This window comes from Myodes glareolus, chromosome 3 (genome assembly GCF_982192425.1).
Source record: "Myodes glareolus chromosome 3, mMyoGla1.1, whole genome shotgun sequence".
Lineage (NCBI taxonomy): Eukaryota > Metazoa > Chordata > Mammalia > Rodentia > Cricetidae > Myodes > Myodes glareolus.
The window spans coordinates 60,059,969-60,080,186 of NC_142028.1; the positions used below are offsets into that span (position 1 = coordinate 60,059,969).

General features: G+C 51.3%; 1 protein-coding gene across 1 annotated transcript in view; it reads left to right on the forward strand.

The window, feature by feature from the left end:
- The window catches only part of Wnt7a (Wnt family member 7A), a 46,822-nt gene extending 38,385 nt beyond the window's left edge, over positions 1-8,437 (forward strand). The window contains exon 4 of the mRNA XM_048438369.3: positions 6,109-8,437. Within this exon, the coding sequence (XP_048294326.3) occupies positions 6,109-6,588 (480 nt within the window). The 3' untranslated portion in view covers positions 6,589-8,437. The remainder of the gene's footprint in view (positions 1-6,108) is intronic.
- The last annotated feature ends 11,781 nt before the right edge of the window (positions 8,438-20,218 follow it).

Here is a 20,218-nt window from a genome sequence, read left to right on the forward strand (position 1 = left end):
CCTCCATGCTCAGGTCTGCAGCACAAGGGCTGTAGGGGCCCCAGTCTGTGGAATGTAACTATGCCTGCACCCACCTGAGCCAGACAGGGACGCTGGCTTGAAGTGAGTGCACTCAGTGTGCCTTAAAGAATGTGACCAAAGAGAAAATACCCCAAGTATTTGCAGAAAAAAGCTGCTTTCCTCTTTCATCTGAGTCGCCCAGAGGAACACAGCTGCAGCTAAGTGCAAGGCAGCTTTTGGCTCATGATGGATGGGCCAGAGGAAGAGGGGAGGGGAGCAGGAGGAGAGGAGAGAGATAGGGAGGAGCTGTGAAGGCTAGGGAACCAGAGGAGGAGCAGTGGGAGGAGGAGCAGTGGAAGGAGAAGCAGTGGGGAGGAGCAGCGGGGAGGAGGAACAACAGGAGGAGTAGGAACAGTGAAAGGAGGAGGAGCAGTGGGAGGAGGAGCAGTGGGGAGAAGGAGCAGTGGGAGGAGGAGCAGTGGGGAGGAGGAACAGTGGCAAGAGGAGCAGTGGGGAGGAGGAGCAGGAAGGAGGAGAAGCAGTGGGGAAGAGCAAGTGCTCCCTGCCTCCGGATGTTTTGTTACAGCATGGTACCACAGAGAATCTGATCACCTGGATCCCTGCTCACCACCTGAGGCACAAATGACTCAGAGTGGATGCCTCAGAGGGGACCAGGGAAAGAAGCAGCAATGTCAGCTAACTCAGATTCTCAGGCCCCAAGGCCCTGACCTCCCCATACCCTCTGAATTGTTTAGGGGTGGTGGTGGTGGTGGTGGTGGTGTGTGTGTGTGTGTTGTGTGTGTTTGTGTGCAGGTACACATGTGCTGTGGGGCATGTGTGTGTGTGTGTAGGTCAGAGGACAACCTCAGGTGTCATTCTTCACCTCCCTTCTCCTTTGAGACAGGGTCTCTTGACTCTTCATTGTGACATACACTAGGCTAGCTGGCCTTCTAGCTCCTGGGTAGTCTCCTGTCTCTACAGCCTGCCTTGCTAAAGGAGCACTCAGATTCAAATGTACATGTGACTATGCCCAGTTCTATGTGAGTTCTGGGAATTCAAACTTGTCCTCCACTCCCACAGCAAGGCTTTACCCAGTGGCACCTCTGGACCTGCCTCCAAGTCCTTTTTAATATTCAAATTAGTCCTTAGCAACCGGACATGTTGTTTGTGGCCCCAAATCTATCAACTAGAGACTATTTCACGTGCACGCATGCACACACACACACACACACACATACAGAGTGTATTAACACAACTCCAGCAGACAGAGAACTCACTGATTCCTGGGACTGAAGGGTCCTCTGACAGTGAATCCAGGTCCAGCTTGATCCTGGGCACAAACACTATTGAACCAGCTGCATGCATTCCTACTTCCCAGCTCTCTCTCTCTCTTAGTCGGTACCAGATTCAGCTTCCCGAGCTGGCCAGATGTCTGCCCACAGCTGTGGGCTTCACTTTCCCTTTTGTTCATCTCGAGTGAGAAACAACCAACATATTTTCAGTTCACACCCAATTCCCAAGACTTACTCTGATTGGCTGTGACTGGATCAAGTCACCAGCTGATCCTTACCAATGGTTGGTGTGAACTGGGAGAAGTGACTAGTGGGAACTAGAAATAGCTGGTGGGAACTGGGAGTACTGATTGGTGGGAGCAGAAGGGGGAGTGGCCATGGGAACTAAGCAGGGACTGATGGGAACTTGGGGGGTTGAGTGGTAGAAACTGCGGGAGTGACTGATGGGAACGGGGGGTTCACTGATAGGAACTGGGGGGTGACTGATAAAAGCTGGGGGGTGACTGATGGGAGCTAGGGGATGACTGATAGGAACGGGGGGGTGGATTGATAGGAACTGAAGCAGTTGACTGATAGGAACTGGGGAGATGTCTGGTGGGAACTGGAGAGGGGGCTGTTGGCAGCTAGAAACAGTGACCAGTGGGGTGACTTCCATTTTGGTGGTCAGGGAAACCTCACTGAGGAGCCAGGGTTAGCCATGTCAGCCTTCTAGAAAACAAAGTACCAAAAAAAGAGTGTCCTGCTGAGGAAGGCCAGACCTGTGGTGCAGATGAATAGACCCGAGATCCTGGAGGTAGTGCATTCCTAGACAGAGGCACATTCCTGAGGAGGGCTCGGCAGAGGTGATCCAGCCCAACAAGCAGGAAGTCCTGATCTGTTGAGAAGCTCGGATAGCTTCAGTGTGGCTCCTGACTGGGGGTCATGGACAGAAACAGTGATGTTCAATGTAGGGAAGCAATATGTAGAATGAGATGACCCCTGGATGCTGTGGAGCGTGACCTACACTTTAGTAACGGGTGACCTATGGCATGGACTGAGTGGGATCCGAAGATCATGTCCAATCTCTTTCCTCTCAAAACCCATCCTGTCCTCCGGGTCCTCTGTGTCACTGCCACCACCACTGTGAGCGGCTGGGGCAGGCCCAGCAGGCAGACTCTGATAGTATCTACTTGGCTTTTTGTATGAGTCAGGGAATTTTCTGGAGCCAAATTTCTCCCCAGGCCTTCCCAAACCTGAGCACCCCACCCTGAGGAGTTCTGGGCTCTGGGCAGCACCTGGTACATTGTTGGCACTTCCTGGAGGACTTGTCAGAAAGAGATGGATGTCTTTCCCTCCGGCGGTGCGGAAAATCCTTCCTGCTGCTTTAGACAGGTTTGGGGCACTGCTGGGAGACAGAGAAGGATCTCAGCTGCAGCCCCACCCACTGGGTGCAGGAGCCTCCCCTCTGCGGAGCCAACTGATAGTTGTGTATGCTCTGAGACAGGTAACTTTCCCTTTCTCATGAGCCCCGTCCCAGCAGGGGTGAGCTGAGGAGAGAAGGCTAGCCTCCCACTGAGCATGCTCTGCTGCCCAGGAAGACCCTCCTACCAGGACCCAAGTCCTGCCCCTTAGTCACACCATTCTTCCTGCTTGCCCTGTCCCAAACAGGAATGCGGAGCCTGTGGGACCACAGAGTCCAGGGACTTAGGGACCCTGGACATTGCTTTCTCCGGGCTGAACTGCACTGACCCCTTGTCTGCCTTTTGACAGACAGGACCTCACTCCAGCAATTCTCCTAACCCAGCTTCCCAAGTGCCGGTGTTACAGAGGTGCACCACCAGGCTTGGCTGCTCTTCTTCCACTCTCAAAAGCATAAGGGATGACCCTTCTTGCTGTGCGTGCATTAGGCATCCGTCAACATGGCCTCAGACTGCTGACTTTTTGGTAGTTCTGTGGTCATTGAAACATTCAGTCTTTCTCAGTCTCTCCCAGTCTGTACTTTTGCAACCAATTTTAAGATTAAGATTTTTGGGTGTTTGCTTCTCTTCTGGTGCTTTTACTCATCGTGTGTTAGTCTGTAGAAGGAACAGAATTCTTTCTGGGACTCCACATGACCTCCACTAGGCATGCCAGGTAATGGGAGCCAGGGTCCAGGTGTACCAAAAGACCCCCCCTGCTCTGAAGAAGCCCTGCATCCTGGCCACTGGCTCAGCCTGAATGTGTGTCCTGGCTCAGCCTGAATATGCTCCCTGTGTTCTGGATACACGCTCTTCCTCAAGCCCAGCTTCCAGGCTCCTGACTCAGTGCAAGATTCCCCACCCAGCAGCCCCTGTGATGGTTCACTAGCAGTCACTGTACATTTTGCCTCCTCTCTTTTCCCGTGTCTTCTGCCTGCATCATCTCTGGCCTGGGCACAGAGGACAGTGTCTCTCCTGACTCTGTCTCTTCCAACCTAATGATCTTGTGGCTACCTACATGGTGATCCAGATGCTGCTTGCCCTGAAGAATCAGCCTGGCCAGTTCCTCAGCTCTGTCCCCCTGAGCCTCTACCCTCCAGCCACAGGACCTCCTTCCCATTCCTCCCAGGGTCTACATCCCACCCACACCGGCACAGACAGTGCTGTTTCAGCCAGTCCTTCTTATTCCCTGGGTCCTGGGCAGATCTTGCCTTCCTGAAGCCCGCCCCCACCCTTCTCCATGTGTTCCTTGCTACTCCTTCAGCCCACAGTGCTCACAAGTTTCAGTGCATCCCATGGCTACCTTGGGTCTAGAATCATAAGCTCAGAGACAGAAGAGGCTGCACCTCGGAGCAGGCAGGGCCAGTGTCCACTGTCACCAGGCCTCCTAGAGAATGCTTCCTACCACCTCTGCCTGAAGCAATGCCAGCAGCATAGAGTGTGCGTCCTTTGCAAAATGAACAAGGGAATGATAGAATGCCCCCGAGGCCAAACAGCTCTCCTCCCTCCTTGCAGGCAGAAGTCAGCACTTTGGCTACAGCGGGTCAGTTGTCATGGATTGATGACTGTCCCAGTTGGGGCTTTCCAGAAGTGCAGGCTGAGAGGGGAATTCAGATCTGAACTCTGTAGGAGACAGGTAGACACTAAGCCTTGAGGAACCTTTTGGAGTGGGTGCTGTCCACCTGTGTCACTGCCTCAGTTGGAATGGCCAGGCACTTGTCCCTCTGGCTCTAAGTGCCCTGAGACAGGCCACTAGGGCAGAGTTCCTCTGTGTCCCAAAGAGCTCTCCCTTAATTGAGAACACGGTAGTATGGGAGGCTCAACACTGCTCAGGAGACAGACAGAGTCAGGGACGGACAAGTGGAAGGAGCCTACCTTGATAATCAGGGGAAGCTTCCTGGAGGAGGTAGTTTTTTTTTTTTTCTGGCATATGAGCTGAATCAGAATAGAACTACTCAAACAGGTTTCTTAATCCATAGGATGAAATCAGTGGGTCTAAAAGGATGGCCCACTGCTTGGGACTGGAGGCCTGTGAGCCCAGGACAAGAAGATGTCCAGCAGGAGTTGGGACTTTTGATAGTAGGGGCACATGCTCCAATACAGTCCAGCGGGAATCCAGCAGGAGCAGCAACTCCCCAGCAGCTTCCAAGGGCCAGCCAGCCAAGGCTAGGCCCAGATGTGTATTTATTCCCTCCTGGGTTTCCCTTTGTGTGCAGTGTCGATGTGAGTGGCAGACCCTAGCCTGCCTATCCACCCTCCTTTAACCTGGGACCCAGAGGTGTGACTTCATAGGAGGTAGTTCAAATGGCCCTCTTCCGAGTACCTGCTGGGGGCTAGTCCTGGAAAGGTGCTGGAGACAGGTTACTGTAGGGATTTTGAAGCCTCACAATGTCTGACCTGGGAGGCGACTAGGAGTACTGGCAGCTCAAAAACCAGGGTCTAGCCTGGCCTCGAAAGGTAGGAGCTAGGATGAAAGGATGTGACCTCCATAGATTTCCTCTGCTGCTGTCGGCACCTCAGGGAGACAGCTGGCTGCCCCATGGGTGACCAGCCCTGGCCAGGGCAGTTGTGACTGAATCCAGTGAAATCTCTGAGACTTTCAGAGTGCAGAGTTAGCAGAATTTGGCCAGACTTCACCTGATTAAGGGCCTGTTCAAGGTCACCACAGCCCCAGGTCAACAATGGCTACAGAAAGGAAAGGCCTAATGGTCACTATTAGTGGTCACTATATCACTAGATATATATATATATATATATACATACATATATATACACTATATATATACACTAGATATATATACACTAGATATATATAGTGGGGTGGTCACTATATCACTAGAGCTTTGGAGACCAGTCTTCAGCTCAGGGACCTACTGCCAGGGGCCCCTGGGCAGCGTATAAGCCATGGCTATTCCAGGACACCAGAGAAACTGTGCCGACTTTGGGCCAACATCTACATCGGCCAAGCTGAAGCAGGATTTTGTCCTCACTCAGGGTTGACAGATGTTACAGGTTTGGTAAGGAATCTGAAAAGCCCGTCTTTTAAACCAAACCCTCCTGTGTTATAAACATGGTTCAAAACTGATCTCAGGCCTACTCAGACCAAAGAGAATGGGCGTGCATGTGGACTGAGTTGGGCTAGGGTCACCAAACTGGGAGAGCAGAATGAGAAGAAGTTGGGACCAAACAGGGCACACACACCCGGGGAGAGCGAGCACTGTGTTCAGGCTGTGGAGACAGAGGTTCAGGCCGAAGTTGCCTGTACCAAAGAAGAAAATGGAAGCCATAGCTGGCCAAGAGGGCCTGGAGGGTGGGCTGGGCCTGCATCTGGCCGTGAACCGCAGTGACGAGTTCCGTGCTTTTCCCTGTTGGCCCTGCAGATTCTGGAGGAGAACATGAAGCTGGAGTGTAAGTGTCATGGCGTGTCAGGTTCCTGCACCACCAAGACCTGCTGGACCACGCTGCCACAGTTCCGAGAGCTCGGCTACGTGCTCAAAGACAAATACAATGAGGCCGTCCACGTGGAGCCGGTGCGTGCCAGCCGGAACAAGAGGCCCACCTTCCTGAAGATCAAGAAACCCCTGTCCTACCGTAAGCCCATGGACACTGACCTGGTGTACATCGAGAAGTCACCCAATTACTGTGAAGAGGACCCAGTGACAGGCAGTGTGGGCACGCAGGGCCGTGCCTGCAATAAGACAGCCCCTCAGGCTAGTGGCTGTGACCTCATGTGCTGCGGCCGCGGCTACAACACACACCAGTATGCACGAGTGTGGCAATGCAACTGCAAATTCCACTGGTGCTGCTACGTCAAGTGCAACACGTGCAGTGAGCGCACCGAGATGTATACATGCAAGTGAACGGAGGTCCCAGGTCAGATCGCAGGCAGGACACAGTCTCCCTGTTGGCCACCACCTGAATACTCACAGGGAACCACAGAAGCACTGACCTTGTCTTTTCTGCTGAGGGGGGAAGGGTACACTGGGTTTCCTGCAGACTCCTGTGGGAAGACCCTCTCAGAGGCCTCGCCCATTCTATTCCACACGGATGCTGCTCGATCACCCTCCCCCTGACACCGCCCGGGGCCCCTCCACAGCTGGAGCAAAGTTTTCTGCGGCAGGCACTCTGGAGCCTCGGGCCTCGTCATAGCAATATTTAACAGTTTATTCTGATAAGAAATAATATTAATTTATTTAATTAAAGAGAATTCTTCCACTTCGTCAGGATCCGTTTTCTGCAATCAAAGTGGACTGCGTGAGGTCCTGGTGGGACGACTTTGTCACCAGGACTGGGAGCGATGGACAGCTGTACATAATTATTCTTTATGCAGATGTTTCTACTAGTTGGTTTTGCAAGTACCCTTCTGCAGCACTAGATGTTAGGTACAAAGCGCAGACGGTCTTTATACACATATAGATATATATGCACATACATTTGTATTTTTTGTTTTGTTTTTGCTGTTTGCTGCTACCTATCCAGAATTTAAGCTGGTCCAGATCTGGAGTTGTTCCTCTCCTGGATGTGCCCCAATTCTTCTGCCTTCCTCAGTTCAAACCTCACTGTTAGGAAAGTCCCGCTGGGAAGAGTGCGCGCGAGCGGACAGGAGTCGTCACCTCCCAGCAGGTCCCAGCTCTGGAAAGTGAACCACTGGATAAGAGGGTTTCTAAGAGACTATTTTTCTATGGATATTTTATTTATATGGAGTCTACCTGTGCTGCCCCATGGCCTGTGCTTCTTCTTAACACTGGTACTCACTCAGGGGCAGGGGGACAAGGCCAGGTGTGTGGGCAGGTCCTCTGGGGACCCTCATACAGCTGGGTTTTGGAGTTCCAATTGCCAAGGGGGCCATAGCAGTCCCCACATGCCTGGGATGGGGTATCATCTGTGTTAAATGAGAGTCCCCCGGCCTTCACTTGCTAAGCTCAGTTCTTGGAAGGGTAATCTTAGGAGGCGATCTCAGGAGGAGCTACAGTGACAGATGAGTCAGTGTCTTGAATATTTTGTGATTATCATGGGTCCTGGCATTCATCATCAGGCAGAGGCGAGCTCAGGGATGCTGGTACCCCCGCCCCAGCCCAGCCACTGCCTATGTGCCTACAGGCGAGGTGCCATCCTCAGAGAAGGGGCCAGAATGCAGGGAGGAGGAGGACACCAAGAATCCTTGACCAACCATAGCGAAAGTGGTGGGTGTGGCCCCTCTGCCGCAGACCCGACTGCATCTGAGGCTCTCAACCAGGAACCCCCTCCAGAAGGCTGGGGTATGTTCATGTGTGTCACATGCATTTCCACCCGCGTGCAGGCATGCACATTTACACACTCCCGTGACAGCACTGTGAAGTACCTCCAGAACGCTCACATGTGGATGTGCTTGCGTGTATCTCCATGTGCCTGGGAGATCAGATCACATGCATGGAGCTGTCTGCCTGAGCGTCTGTGGGCCCACGGGGTATTACTCAGTGACTATATTTGTGGACGGGTGCAAGGTAGGCAGCAAGGAACTACCTTGACGGTGTTGAGCCACCGAGAGACTGCCACTCTGAACTCTGTCTCCACAGATGCTGGTGAAACTCGAATGCCTGTGTGACCACAGCCCGGAGCCCTGTGGCCTGTGTGCTGGGAGCCCCTCAGTGCTGAGGTCACGTCCAGTTCCCCATCTGGGTTACAGCATGACAAATAAACATGGCTGGATGGCTGATTTCTTCCCTTGAATGCATTTTTAATTTTTTTCGCTTCCACTTCGGTGTCTAGGTGGATGGACCTGTGACTGGAAAGATGGAGTGGATGATGGATGCATGGATAAATAGATGAGTGGGTAGAGGGACAGATGGGTGGAAGTGTGGGTGGGCAGATAGATGGACAGACAGGCAGAATTTTATAACGGGCTGTGTGTTCTAGAGCAGCCCACTTAACCTCTCTGTGCCCATCTTTCTCTATTGGTCAAGCAGAAGCCGCAACAAGATGGCAGTGACCCAGTGAACTAACACATGCAGTACAGGCCACTATGAGACTGGAAGGGGGAGGGTTACGGAGCAGAGATCTGTGAAGCTGCGGTTAGGATAACAAACACTTGGTGATTAAGAATGAATGCGCGGTGGGACCTAGAGGGCTCCTGAGGGTACCAGAGGTGAGGACCTGGAAGACAAGAGGTTAGTTTGTTTGAGGGCTGCAGTATACCGGAGCTGGCTGGTGCCTATGGATACAGCCCCAGACACAGCTTCTTCACTGACAGGCAGCACTGGTTACCACAGCAACGTTCCTGGACGTAGAAGAATGAACTGAAGACAACAGGCGAGCTCAGTAGCCACCCCAACTTAGTACCCAGACAGCAGAGAAAGAATCTGCAACGCATGCGCACTCAGTCACACCAAGAACGCGGCCTGAAAGGGAGAGGACAGAGACTCGAGAGCCCTGTGACTCCAGGCAGACCTCCACAAGCAGCTACAGCACACACACACACACACACACACACACACGCACGCACACACACACGCACACACACACACGCACACACACACACGCACACACACACACACACACGCACACACACACACGCACACGCGCACACACACACACGCACACACACACTGACCACCTCAGTCATACTGGGGTATCAACCAAGGCAGCAGAGGCCCAGGTTCCCAGCATTTGGGGTCCTAAAGCAGGAAGATGAGTTCCTCTCTCTGAAAGCAGAGTGGGTAGTGCCATATTCTTAAGGATACAAGATGCACTCACACCCAGGCACAGACCACAGGCAGGGCTTGGGGAAAGCTGCAAACCTGTCCTTAGGAGCCATGCCTCAGATTTTCCTCTCCCGCTGTGGTCTCTGGTACTTGCTCAGAAACAGACCCTCGATGCTCATGTATGTGTGCATGGTTGAGTGAGGGTCCTCATGTGAGATTAGAGAGAGCCAGTGCTACCTGCCTCAGGAGGTCACATGCAGACGGGAGGCATTTGGTTCCAAAGGGACAAGAGCTTCTGAAGCTTGGCATTTGCTTCGCAGAGCAGTGTGCTCCCTAGAGCCCCTCCTCACAGCCCGAGAGTCTGGGCTCCAATCACAGGTCTCCCCTTTCTCGGTTTGGAAAGGCTTGTGTGTGAGTCATCCTCTCCCCTCCTGCGACAGAACAGCCAAGACAGTGCTTAAAAGGAGGAAGGTGCCTCCCGGGTTTCTGGTTTTGGCCTCTCTGCTTTAGGCCTATGGTGAGGCAACGCATCACCATGGGAACATGTGGTGGGAGCAGGTAGTGGTGTACATGGTGACGGATGTGGTGGAGCACCTGTGGAGGCATGTAGTGGAACACAGGGTGGGAATGTGATGGGAGCACATGGTGGGAACACGTGATGGAACATGGGATGGGAACATGTGAGGGATCACATGATGGAGCATGTCACGGGGTGTGTGGTGGTGGGAACACATGGTGGGGCACGTGGTGGGGACATGTACTGGCGCACATGGTGGAGCAAGGCTACCCCCTGCACTGGTTTCCATTCACATGAAGCGATTTCATGGTTTTCAGACTCCTCCCAGTGACCAGAGGCTCTCAGATGGTGTGGCCCTGCTTAGCATCTCTTAGCATCTGTTTAGGTTACCTGACTGCTTGGCTAAACTTGATTCAATGCTCATCTCAACCCTCCCTTTTTCCAGGCAGGCACCCTTCAATGCCAGCTCACTGCCTGTCCCCACATAATATCCCAATTTCTGCCCAGTTCCATCGGTCTTCCTGGCCCTTACCACGCTGACTGGCAGATTGTATGTGCTTGTTGACTAGCTTTTAGGAGCGAGGAAGTCTCTCAATGCCCAATGCCCAGATGGGACCCCAAAGAGAGCAGAGACAATGTGTCACCTTCCCAACCCTTCCTAGAAGAAAGTCTGAGGCAGTTAACTCTGGTCCATCCTGGCATTTCTGAGCGCTCACCTCACCTCTTTTCAGAACCCTACTGGCTGCTCACGAGCAAGAGAAAAGACATAGGTTGCACAGGCAGAGGGCGAGAACACTGTGCTTGGGCTTCTTCACACCAGAGCCATTTCCTATGGCCCTACGACCCTTTCCCTATGCATCTGGAAGATGGTTCAGCAGGAGCTTCTCCCGCAAGGAATTCTGGGTAGGAGCAGAATCCTGTCACACCCATACCTGGATGAGAAGTAGCACTTACCTCTTCTCAGCAGCCACCTTGGGGAAAAGACTGCCAGGTGGCAAAAGCCTAGGTTTGGGGACCTGGGGAGGGGTCTCTCCCTCTGCCCCTCACTGAGTGATGAAATGCAAGAGGCCAATGGTACCAAGCCACCAAGCAACTGGGATGACCAACTAAAACAGAGACACAACCATCTCGTTAGCCAGGAGGAAGGAGGGAGAAGAGGCAGCTAGTACCAAGCCTCCAGGAAGGAAGGGACAGAAGGGCAGGTTACACCAGCTTCCCCTCCCTGTGCTCTCAGGGGTGCAGGGGAGCAGGCATTCTTTATACTTGTGATTGGCAGATGCTCCCTAGTTTTAAAATATGCATGGAAGTGTCTAGAAAGATGAAAATACACACAATTTCTTGGAGGCTCTGATGCCCAAAGATAGTGACTGTTGCCAGACTTGACGGTGGGAATAGAAACCTATCCATGGTGCAGATGACCTGAATGAACCCAGGCTGCTTCCTACTCATGGTGGCAAGCACAAGTTACAGCACCTTATTCTCCTGTCATACAGTGGCTTGTGGGATATTTTTTTACACTGTGTGAATGTATGTCACTGTGGTTGGTTTAGTAAAGAAGCTGACTGGCCTATAGCCAGGCAGGAGAAGGTAGGCAGAAAAATCAGACTAATAGAATGCTGGGAAGAAGGAGGAGGAGACATGGAGAGAAGGAAGATGAACATGCTATGTTGAAAGAAGGTACCACCATGTGGGTTAATTTAAGTTGTAAGAGCTAGTTAGTTAGCAGCATGTCCTAAGCTGTCAGTCGAGCATTTATAATTAATAACAAGTCTCTGTGTGGCTATGTGGGAGCACCTGCCAGGATACAGAGAAACTGCCTACAGTGGCTCATGCTGTTAAGATAACCAATTGGCTTTAGTGTGGTCTAAGAGACTGCCGGGGAAAGTCATCTGTCCATCCGCCATTAGGAGCCTAAGTATTGTCTTTCTGTGCAAAAACGATTTGGCACAGTGCTATGACCAGATCTTAGAAGTGGGATGTTCAGGTCAAGCAATGCTAGACCTTTTTGCTAATTCCCCACCAACTCTCTGCCTAATGGGAGACCAGAACAGGCAAGAGAGCCCTGGAGGGTGAGCTTGCCTTGCTGGAGGTTGTAGATGCCATCCACCAGGGTACCACAGATAGGTTCCTCTTTCCAGTTCTGGATTTCCCACGTGACCTTTTCACCTGTCCCCACTAGCAGATCTTGTTTCATACAAGGCTTCTGGCAGCCAAGGAGAGCTCCAACCTTCATGAACTGCCTTCGCAGATATTAACTGAAGTCCCCAAATAATTAGCAAACGGATGGGTGGCCTCATACTGCCCAGGGACTCCAATAAAATGCACACCAGAAATATACAACTTTTGAGAAGGGGCACCACTTCACCAGAAATCAGAGGCAGGGGTGCTAACGTGTGCAAGCTAGCAGCAAGGCAGAGGAGCATGGAGAGATCAGAAGACGAGGGGCAACTGGAACCAGCTGCAGGGGATAGTCCCAGCCAGGACACAGCAGCTCCACTACACTGGGGCAACAAGGTGACAAACCTGGAGCTGAAAGTCACGGGGAAACAAGAGCATAGGTGAAGGGCACTATATACCACAGGTCTCCTCTGACATGGACTTGTGATGAGAATAAGAGCATGAGAGGTGGGATTTGATGCAAGCGACACAGGTAAGACACAGGTAAGACTCCATCGTCCAGTGCTGGTCTCACACCTCTGCTCTGAGATGTTCAGCAGGGGCGCTAACCAGGTTAGGCAGCTTTAGGATCAGGCTATATCCTGGGGGAAAATGGACTAGGGTCAGCATGTTCTGCGCCTCCATCTCCACAGTGGTACGCGGGACTAGCACAGGGGTCTTGAGTGCATGTGATTCGAGGAACAAACAGCATTGCATAGACTCTCAAAAGGGGCCTGACATGCCCTGAGTCACCACACACAGTGGCTTTGGTGGTTCTACCCTTGGCTTCAGCATTGGTGAGTCCAAGAGCAGATTTTGGGGTTGAGATGTCCTAGATGCGTCTTCAGGTCTGAATCCAGAGCCACCCAGGACTCCGGGGCTCAGGGCCACCAGGTGGCCAGCCCTCCGCAGCAAGCAGCAGCTAGAAAGCAAAGCAAACACACCGAGGGCAGGAAGCTCCCGGGCTGCAGGAAAGCAAACAAGCTGCTTCCTCCTGCCGCACGCTGCCATCGCCAACCTTTCCCAGGGCCCATCCTTGGGAGACCACCTCAGGCGCCTGGCCTGTGTTTGGACAGCTTGTTGGAGAGTGTGGGCGGAGAAAGGGGAGAGGCAGATCTAGGCCCGTGCCTGCTGAGACCCCATCTTGTGCCCGAGCCTCCCAGATGCTCCTCAGGGCACTGCTGGGAACCACTCCCCGACCCTCATCCCTGGCCTATGCCCCACATTGGGCCACAGGCGTTGCTTTCATGGGGCAGGTCTGTGTGTGGTGTTAGGAAAGGGCCATGGAAACAAAAAATCACTCATACCAGTGTTGGTAAAGTGTTCCCTGGAGGCCCAGCGCAATTCTCCGTGCCATCTGCAGACTACCTAAGATCAGAAGTTACAGTGGGTCTCTTGGTGTCTTTGGGAGGCCGAGTCTCTTCTGTCAGTGCTGCAGATGAAACCCAGGGCTACAGACAGGTTAGGCTTATGTTAGCCCCTGCCATGAAACTGCAGCCCAGCTCCATAAGCCCCAATTTTCAGATCAGTAAAAGGAAGCCAAGAGAAATGAGGCCACTTGCCCAAGGTTGTCTAGTTAGCAAGAGCAGTTTCCATCCAGTGCCCAAACCAGTGAGTCTAGCCTCTTTGCTAATGTATGAGTTTCCTCTTGCTGCTGAAACAAACTCAGTAACTTGGTGGCTTGGTATAACACACACCTGCTTGCCTGGTAGTCAGAAGTCTATAACCAGACTCCCCACACCAGAGTTTGGATGAGGTCAGGGCTGGCTCTTTCCAGAGGCTCTGAGAGGATGCACCCTGTCCTGCCTTGTTTGGCTCCCAGAGGCCACCTGCACCCATTGGTCAGTGATCCGTCCCTCCAGCTACAGAGAACATCACATCAACCTCTGACTCTGGCCTTGCGGGTCCCTCAGCAAGGACCCTTGTGATGGGTTGGTTAACATAAACAATCCAGGACAGCTGACTTGCTTTCTTCCATGTATACACACATGTTTTTTATGTGCCTATACATTCTAGCAACTGCAGATGAGAGAAAGGATGCTCTCTGTTTTCCTGAGACTGACTTAGCTCACATGCTGTGATTAGCCCCATTTGCATCTGTGCTCCGACACATGACATCATTCCTAGGTTCTTCTCTAGGTTAAAATAGAAGTGCATTGTGTATCTATGCTCATGTTTTCTCTCTGTGTCTCTTTGCTGTTGTCTGCATACCTTACGCACTGTGACCAGGGCTACAGCGAGCGCATGTCCACCCACTGAACACCCTGGCTCACCATTCTGAGATCATGCCTTGAAGACCTGACTTTGTTCTGGGCCTACCTTGCACATTCCAGGTGGAGAGATAGGACCTCGCTGGCCCCGTGGGGTCTGTACTCCTCACCAGGCCCTCACATGTAGCCTGCCTCAGAGACCCAGGTCACCACAGAGGGGAAAGCACATGTGCCTCCAGCCTTGACTCACAGTCACACCTCATACATGTACTTGCAAAGAGCAAGTGATAGAAGCAGAGTGTGGCTGTCACATCCAGGAACACTGCAGCCAGGGCACACTGCAGACGCACCACAGTGAACGTCCACAGGCTCCCAAGAACTTTCTCAGGTGACACTTCACAACCACAGGCCTGCTGCTTTATGGTTTGAAGGAGGGTTGAGTGAGACCCCTTCCAAGGCTCATATACTGGAGGTTTGGTCCTCCCAGTGGTGGGGAGAGGAACGGAATGTTGAGGGAAGAGATTAGGTCTCTGAGGGGAGGTGGATAGGTCTCTGGGGGGAGGTGGATAGGTTTCTGGGGGGAGGTGGGTAGGTCTCTGGGGGGAGCTGGGTACATCTGGGGGGAGGTGGGTAGGTTACCACATGGAAGTTGGGAGGTTTCTGGGGGAGTTGGATAGGTTTCTGGGGAGGTCAGTAGGTCTCTGGGGGATAGGGGAGGTGGGTAGGCCACTAGGGTACTGTCCTTGGAAGGGCTTAAGGTAGTTTTCTTGAGACTTTAGTTAGTTGCCCGGGTAGTTATTAGAGAAAGATACAGCAGGCCCCAAATCACTTTGTCTTTCTCTGTTGAAGTATGATCGCTTGCTATTATGATGCCGTCCACCTGAGGCTCGGAGCAGAGGCCAAGCTGACAGTCGATCTTGACTGTCCAACCTCTAAAATTATAAAGCAATTAGCTTCTTTTCTTTCTCCTTCCTTTCTTCCTTTCTTCCTTTTTTCCTTACTGTACTAGTCAGGGTTACTATTGCTGTGATGAAATATTGTAGCATGATTAATAAAAACCCAGAGACAGAAATTAGGGTTCAACCTGAAAGTCAGAAAAACAAAACAGCCAGCCACTGGCTCTTACCTCTACCTCAGTCCAAAATGGCAAGACTGCCTCCAGGACTCTGAGAATGAGTCTGTGTCTGAGAGCCATCTCCTTCCGTCTTATATTCCTCTCTAGGTCTGGGATTAAAGGCGTGAACCACCCGGTTTCTATACCAAACTAGTGTGGCTACTGGGGTTAAAAGTGTGTGTCACCACTGCCTGGTCTGTAAGTCTGACCAGTGGGGCTCTTTTGCTTTTCCGACCTTCAGGCAAGCTTTATTTATTAAAATACAAATGAAATGTTACTACAAAACACCATTACCAAAAGCAACTGGGAGAGGAAAGGGTTTATTTGGCTTACATTTCCACGTCACCATTCATCACTGAAGGAAGTCAGGACTGGAACTCAAACAGGGCAGGAACCTGGAGGCAGGAGCTGATGCGGAGGTCGTGGAGCAGCTGGCTTGCTCTCCATGACGTGCTCAGCCTGTTTTCTTATAGATCCAGATCCATCAGCCTAGAGTGGTCTCACCCCAATGGGCTGGACCTGCTCTTATCAATCACTAGTTACGAAAATACTCTACAGCCAGATCTTTTTGGGGGTAGGGGGGAGGTTTTCAGGATTTTTTCAAAACAGGGTTTCTCTGTGTAACCATACTAGTTTTCCTAGAACTAGCTCTTGTAGACCAGGCTAGCCTCAAACTTACAGAGATCCGCCTGCCTCTGCCTTCTGAGTACTGGGATTAAAGGCGTGCGCCACCACCACCCAGCTTCTATGTAGGTATTTTCTCAACTGAAATTCCCTTCTTTCAGATGATTCTAGCTTGTGTCAATTTGACTTAAAACTAGTCAGGACACTTTTCTTTTAGACAGGGTTTCATGTAGTCCAGGCTGTCTCAAGCTTGCTGTGTAGTTGAGGATGACTTTGAACTTCTGATCATTCTCTCTTCACCTCCTGGGTGCTTGCACCACTGCACTTGGTTTAAAACTCTTTTGAAATTTCTAGCCTTAGGTGTTTTGTTGCAGAGACACAAAACAGACTAACCCAACTGTCCAGTGTGATAGCCAGTGGCTGTCACCTGTGGTTGCAGACCACCTGGAAGGTGAAAGGACAAGTGAAAGACCTGCAAGAGAAAAATCCAAGTCTTTGAAGAAAGAAATCAGAGAAGATAACAGAAGATGGAAAGATCTCCCATGTTCATGGATTGGCAGGACTAGCACAGTAAAAAAATGGCCATCTTCCCCCAAGTAGTCTACAGATTCAAAGCAATCCCCATAAAACTCCAATCCCCATCAAAATCCCAACACAATTCTTTACAGACCTTGAAAGAACAATCCTCAATTTCATATGGAAAAATAAAAACAAACAAACAAACAAAACCAGGATACTAATACAGTCACACATAATGGAAGAACTGCTGGAGGCCTCGCCGTTCTTGATTCCAAACTCTACTTCAAAGTAATAATAATAAAAACAACATGGTATTGGCATAAAAACAAACACATTGATCAAAAGAATTGAATTAAAGACCCAGATATAAATCCACATGAACATGGACACCCAATTTTTGATGAAGAAGCCAGAAATACACACTGGAAAAAAAGACAACATCTTCAACAAATGGTGCTGGTCAAACTGGATGTCTGCATAGAAGAACAACAGAGTCATACTTATCGCCTTACACAAAATTCAAGTCCAAGTGGATCAAAGACATCAACATAAATCCAGCTACACTGAACATATTAGAAGAGATGTGGGGAAATAGCCTTGTACTCATTGGCACAGGAGAAAACTTGCTGAACAGACCACGGTTAGCACAGGAACTAAGATGAGAATAAATGGACTTCATGAAATTGGAAAGCTTCTGAAAGGCAAAGGGAAGCATCATTCAAAGTGGAAGCCTACAGAGTGGAAAAGTTTTTATTTTTCCCAACTCCACATCCAACAGAGGACTTGTATGCAAAATACATAAAGAATTCAATAAAGTAGATATCCAAACCCAAATAATCCAATTACAAATGAGGTACAAATCTAAACAGAATTCTCAACTCAATTTGCTGAGAAACACTGAAAGAAATGTTCAACATCCTTCGCCATCAGAGAAATGCAGATCAAAACTACAGTGGGATTCCGTCTTACACCTGTCAGAATGGCTAAGATCAACAACACAAGTGACAGCTCATGATGTAGACTAAGGGGAACACACATTCATTGCTGGTGAGAGTGTAAGCTTGCACAACCACTATGGAAATCAATATGGCAGTTCCTCAGACAGCTTGGAATCGATCTACCTCAAGACCCAGCTATTCCACTCACAGATACAGCCCCTGTTTCAGCAGGGTGGTAATTTGAATGACAATTGCACCCATAGCCACATCAGGAGTGGCATTATTTGCAAGAATTAGGACATGTGACCTTGGAGTAGGCATGGCTCTAGTAGGGAAATTGTGTCACTGGGAAGTTTCAGAACTCTCAGTTCCTTCTCTGGCACCATGTCTGCCTACGTGTCACCATGCTTTCCATCATGATGATAATGGACTGGACCTCTAACCCTGCAAACCAGTAAGCAGCACCCCTCTGTGGCCTCTGCATCAGCTCCTGCCTCCAGGTTCCTGCCCTGCTTGAGTTCCCGTCCTGACAGCAATACAGAAGTGTAAGGCAAGTAAACCCCTTCATCCCCTGCTTTTTGATCATAGTGTTTTGTCACGGCAGTAGATACCCTGGCTAAGATAGGGGGGTTAGCCCCAAATCATCTCTCAAGCTTCCCAGGTCCCCATCTGAAATGGGACATTGTTGGCCTCTCCCATCTGTCCCTTCTGTTAGCTGCATCTGTAATGGTCTCAGCCTCAAGTTTCGAAGCTGTGCCCCATCCCTGTCTCACTATCCAGTCCTGCCCGGTCTGCCACCACTAAGGTCAGCATTTACAGGGTCATCATGTAGGGAGAATGGTGTTTCCATCATCTTATAGATAAGGAAGAGCATCAGCAAGGGAGGCCTTCTCTAGCCATAAGCTAATAAAGCCTCTTCAGGGCTGCTGCAGGGGATTTCCAGAGTAAACAACCTAGCATTTGGGGACAAAAGTCAACTCTCAGGATTGTCTGGCATGACAGCGGCATGTCCATCCCTTCAGCCACTATGCCACCTAACTCCTAGACCAGCACTGGCACCTGAGAATGGCCCAGGGTCTGAGTGATTGCCCATGGGCAGATGGCTACTTTGGCAAAAGCTGGGCAGCCGGGGAACAAAGGGCTTTCACGGGATGCAATCCAGGTTGAGAGAGGGAAAAATGGTCAGGTGCTCATAGAGGCAGGTTCACACGGAGGGAAGGGGTGAGCTGCGCAGGACTGGTTGGCACAGGGCCCCAGGTTCCGGCCCACATTCCCAGAGCAGCACAGTCCCTGGCAATGGCTGAAGGCCCTATTTGTGTGATATGTCAGCAGAGAGGGTAGGCCTTTTAAGGGGTAAGATCATGAGGCTTGATAGCATGCCGGGGCCTCTCCCTGGGGAAGCCAGGCCCTTGCAAGGACTGTCAGTCATTGTTAACTGTGTCCCTGTGTGAAGGAAAACGGGACACTGGTAGTCACTGATACCTGTGCGATCTGGCCACCAGGACTCAGCCACACCACCGCAGCTCTGGTTACAGGCCGGATAGGCAAGGGGGCCTGCAGCCCTCTAGTATACTCAGAGCGAGAGAAAAGAAGCGGAGAAGTGCGCGGCGTGAGGCCACAGGGGTGGTGGCAAGTCACCCAGGGTCCTGTGCATGAAGTCACATGCTATCCAGGATCGCCTGTGTCTCACCATCAACAAGAGGGTAATGGGAAGAATGTGGAGGGATGAGGCTGTGAGAGAGCGGAGGACGAAGAGACCTTCAGCCTGGCTTGGGAACCAGTGCTCTGGGCTGAAAGGCTTGCCATTCTCCATGGTGAGAACGCCAGTGGTGCCTGTAACTTCCACCCAGCCACCCAGCCTCACAAGAGCTTGCCAAGGGCGGCAGGGTGGATGCTTGTGAAGCACTGAGTACTTGTGTGACATTTATTACCTACTGGTGCATGCTGTTCGTGTGTTCAGTGGTGTTAAGGGGCTCAGTCCTCACAGCAAGTTCCTGTGATGGGCATTATATTACCAAAAGTGGGACAGAGAGGTAAAACAGTTTCCCAAGATCACACAGCTTCGATGGGCCAGAGCAGGATCTGTTAGCACTGAGATTAGAACCCAGTCCTCTAGCTCCAGAATTCCTACCGTTGGGAACCACTGAAAACTGGCAGGAACCAAAGTCAACCTCACTAGAACGAGGCCAGGCTCAGGCCTTGAATGGGCAGGATATGAATGAATGAAGACCAAAGCAAGAAGGACACAGAGACGTGACAGCAGGGAGCCTGCAGGACTGAGAAGCAGTGGCACAGAGCCATGGGCCACAGGGACAGAGGAGAAAGGGGTCACAGAGCTCAGGTCTGGAGTGATGGGGAGGGACTTGGGGTAAAATCAATGACTACATATCGAAGAGGGAGGTGGAGGCAGGAGTCAGGATCCCTTCCCTGCTGGCTCTACCCAGTGTGAATGCCTCCTGGGGGCAGAGCAAGGTAAAGAGGGTGGGGGAGGGGGGGCTGTGAAAATCCGCTGTGGTCCAGGGCACAACTGAAGAGCCCTGAGAAGCTGTTTATACCAGGTCCGTGTCAGGGTAGTTCCACAAGGAGTGGGCTGTGATCTTGCTGCTCCCTCCCAGGTGTGTATAGCTTCTGAAATGTTGAGCCAAGAGTGGTCAAAGGCCAGGGTGTTACAGAGCTACCGGGAAGGTGGGTAGTTGTGGGACCTAGTTGCCACAAGGCAACTGCAGTAGAA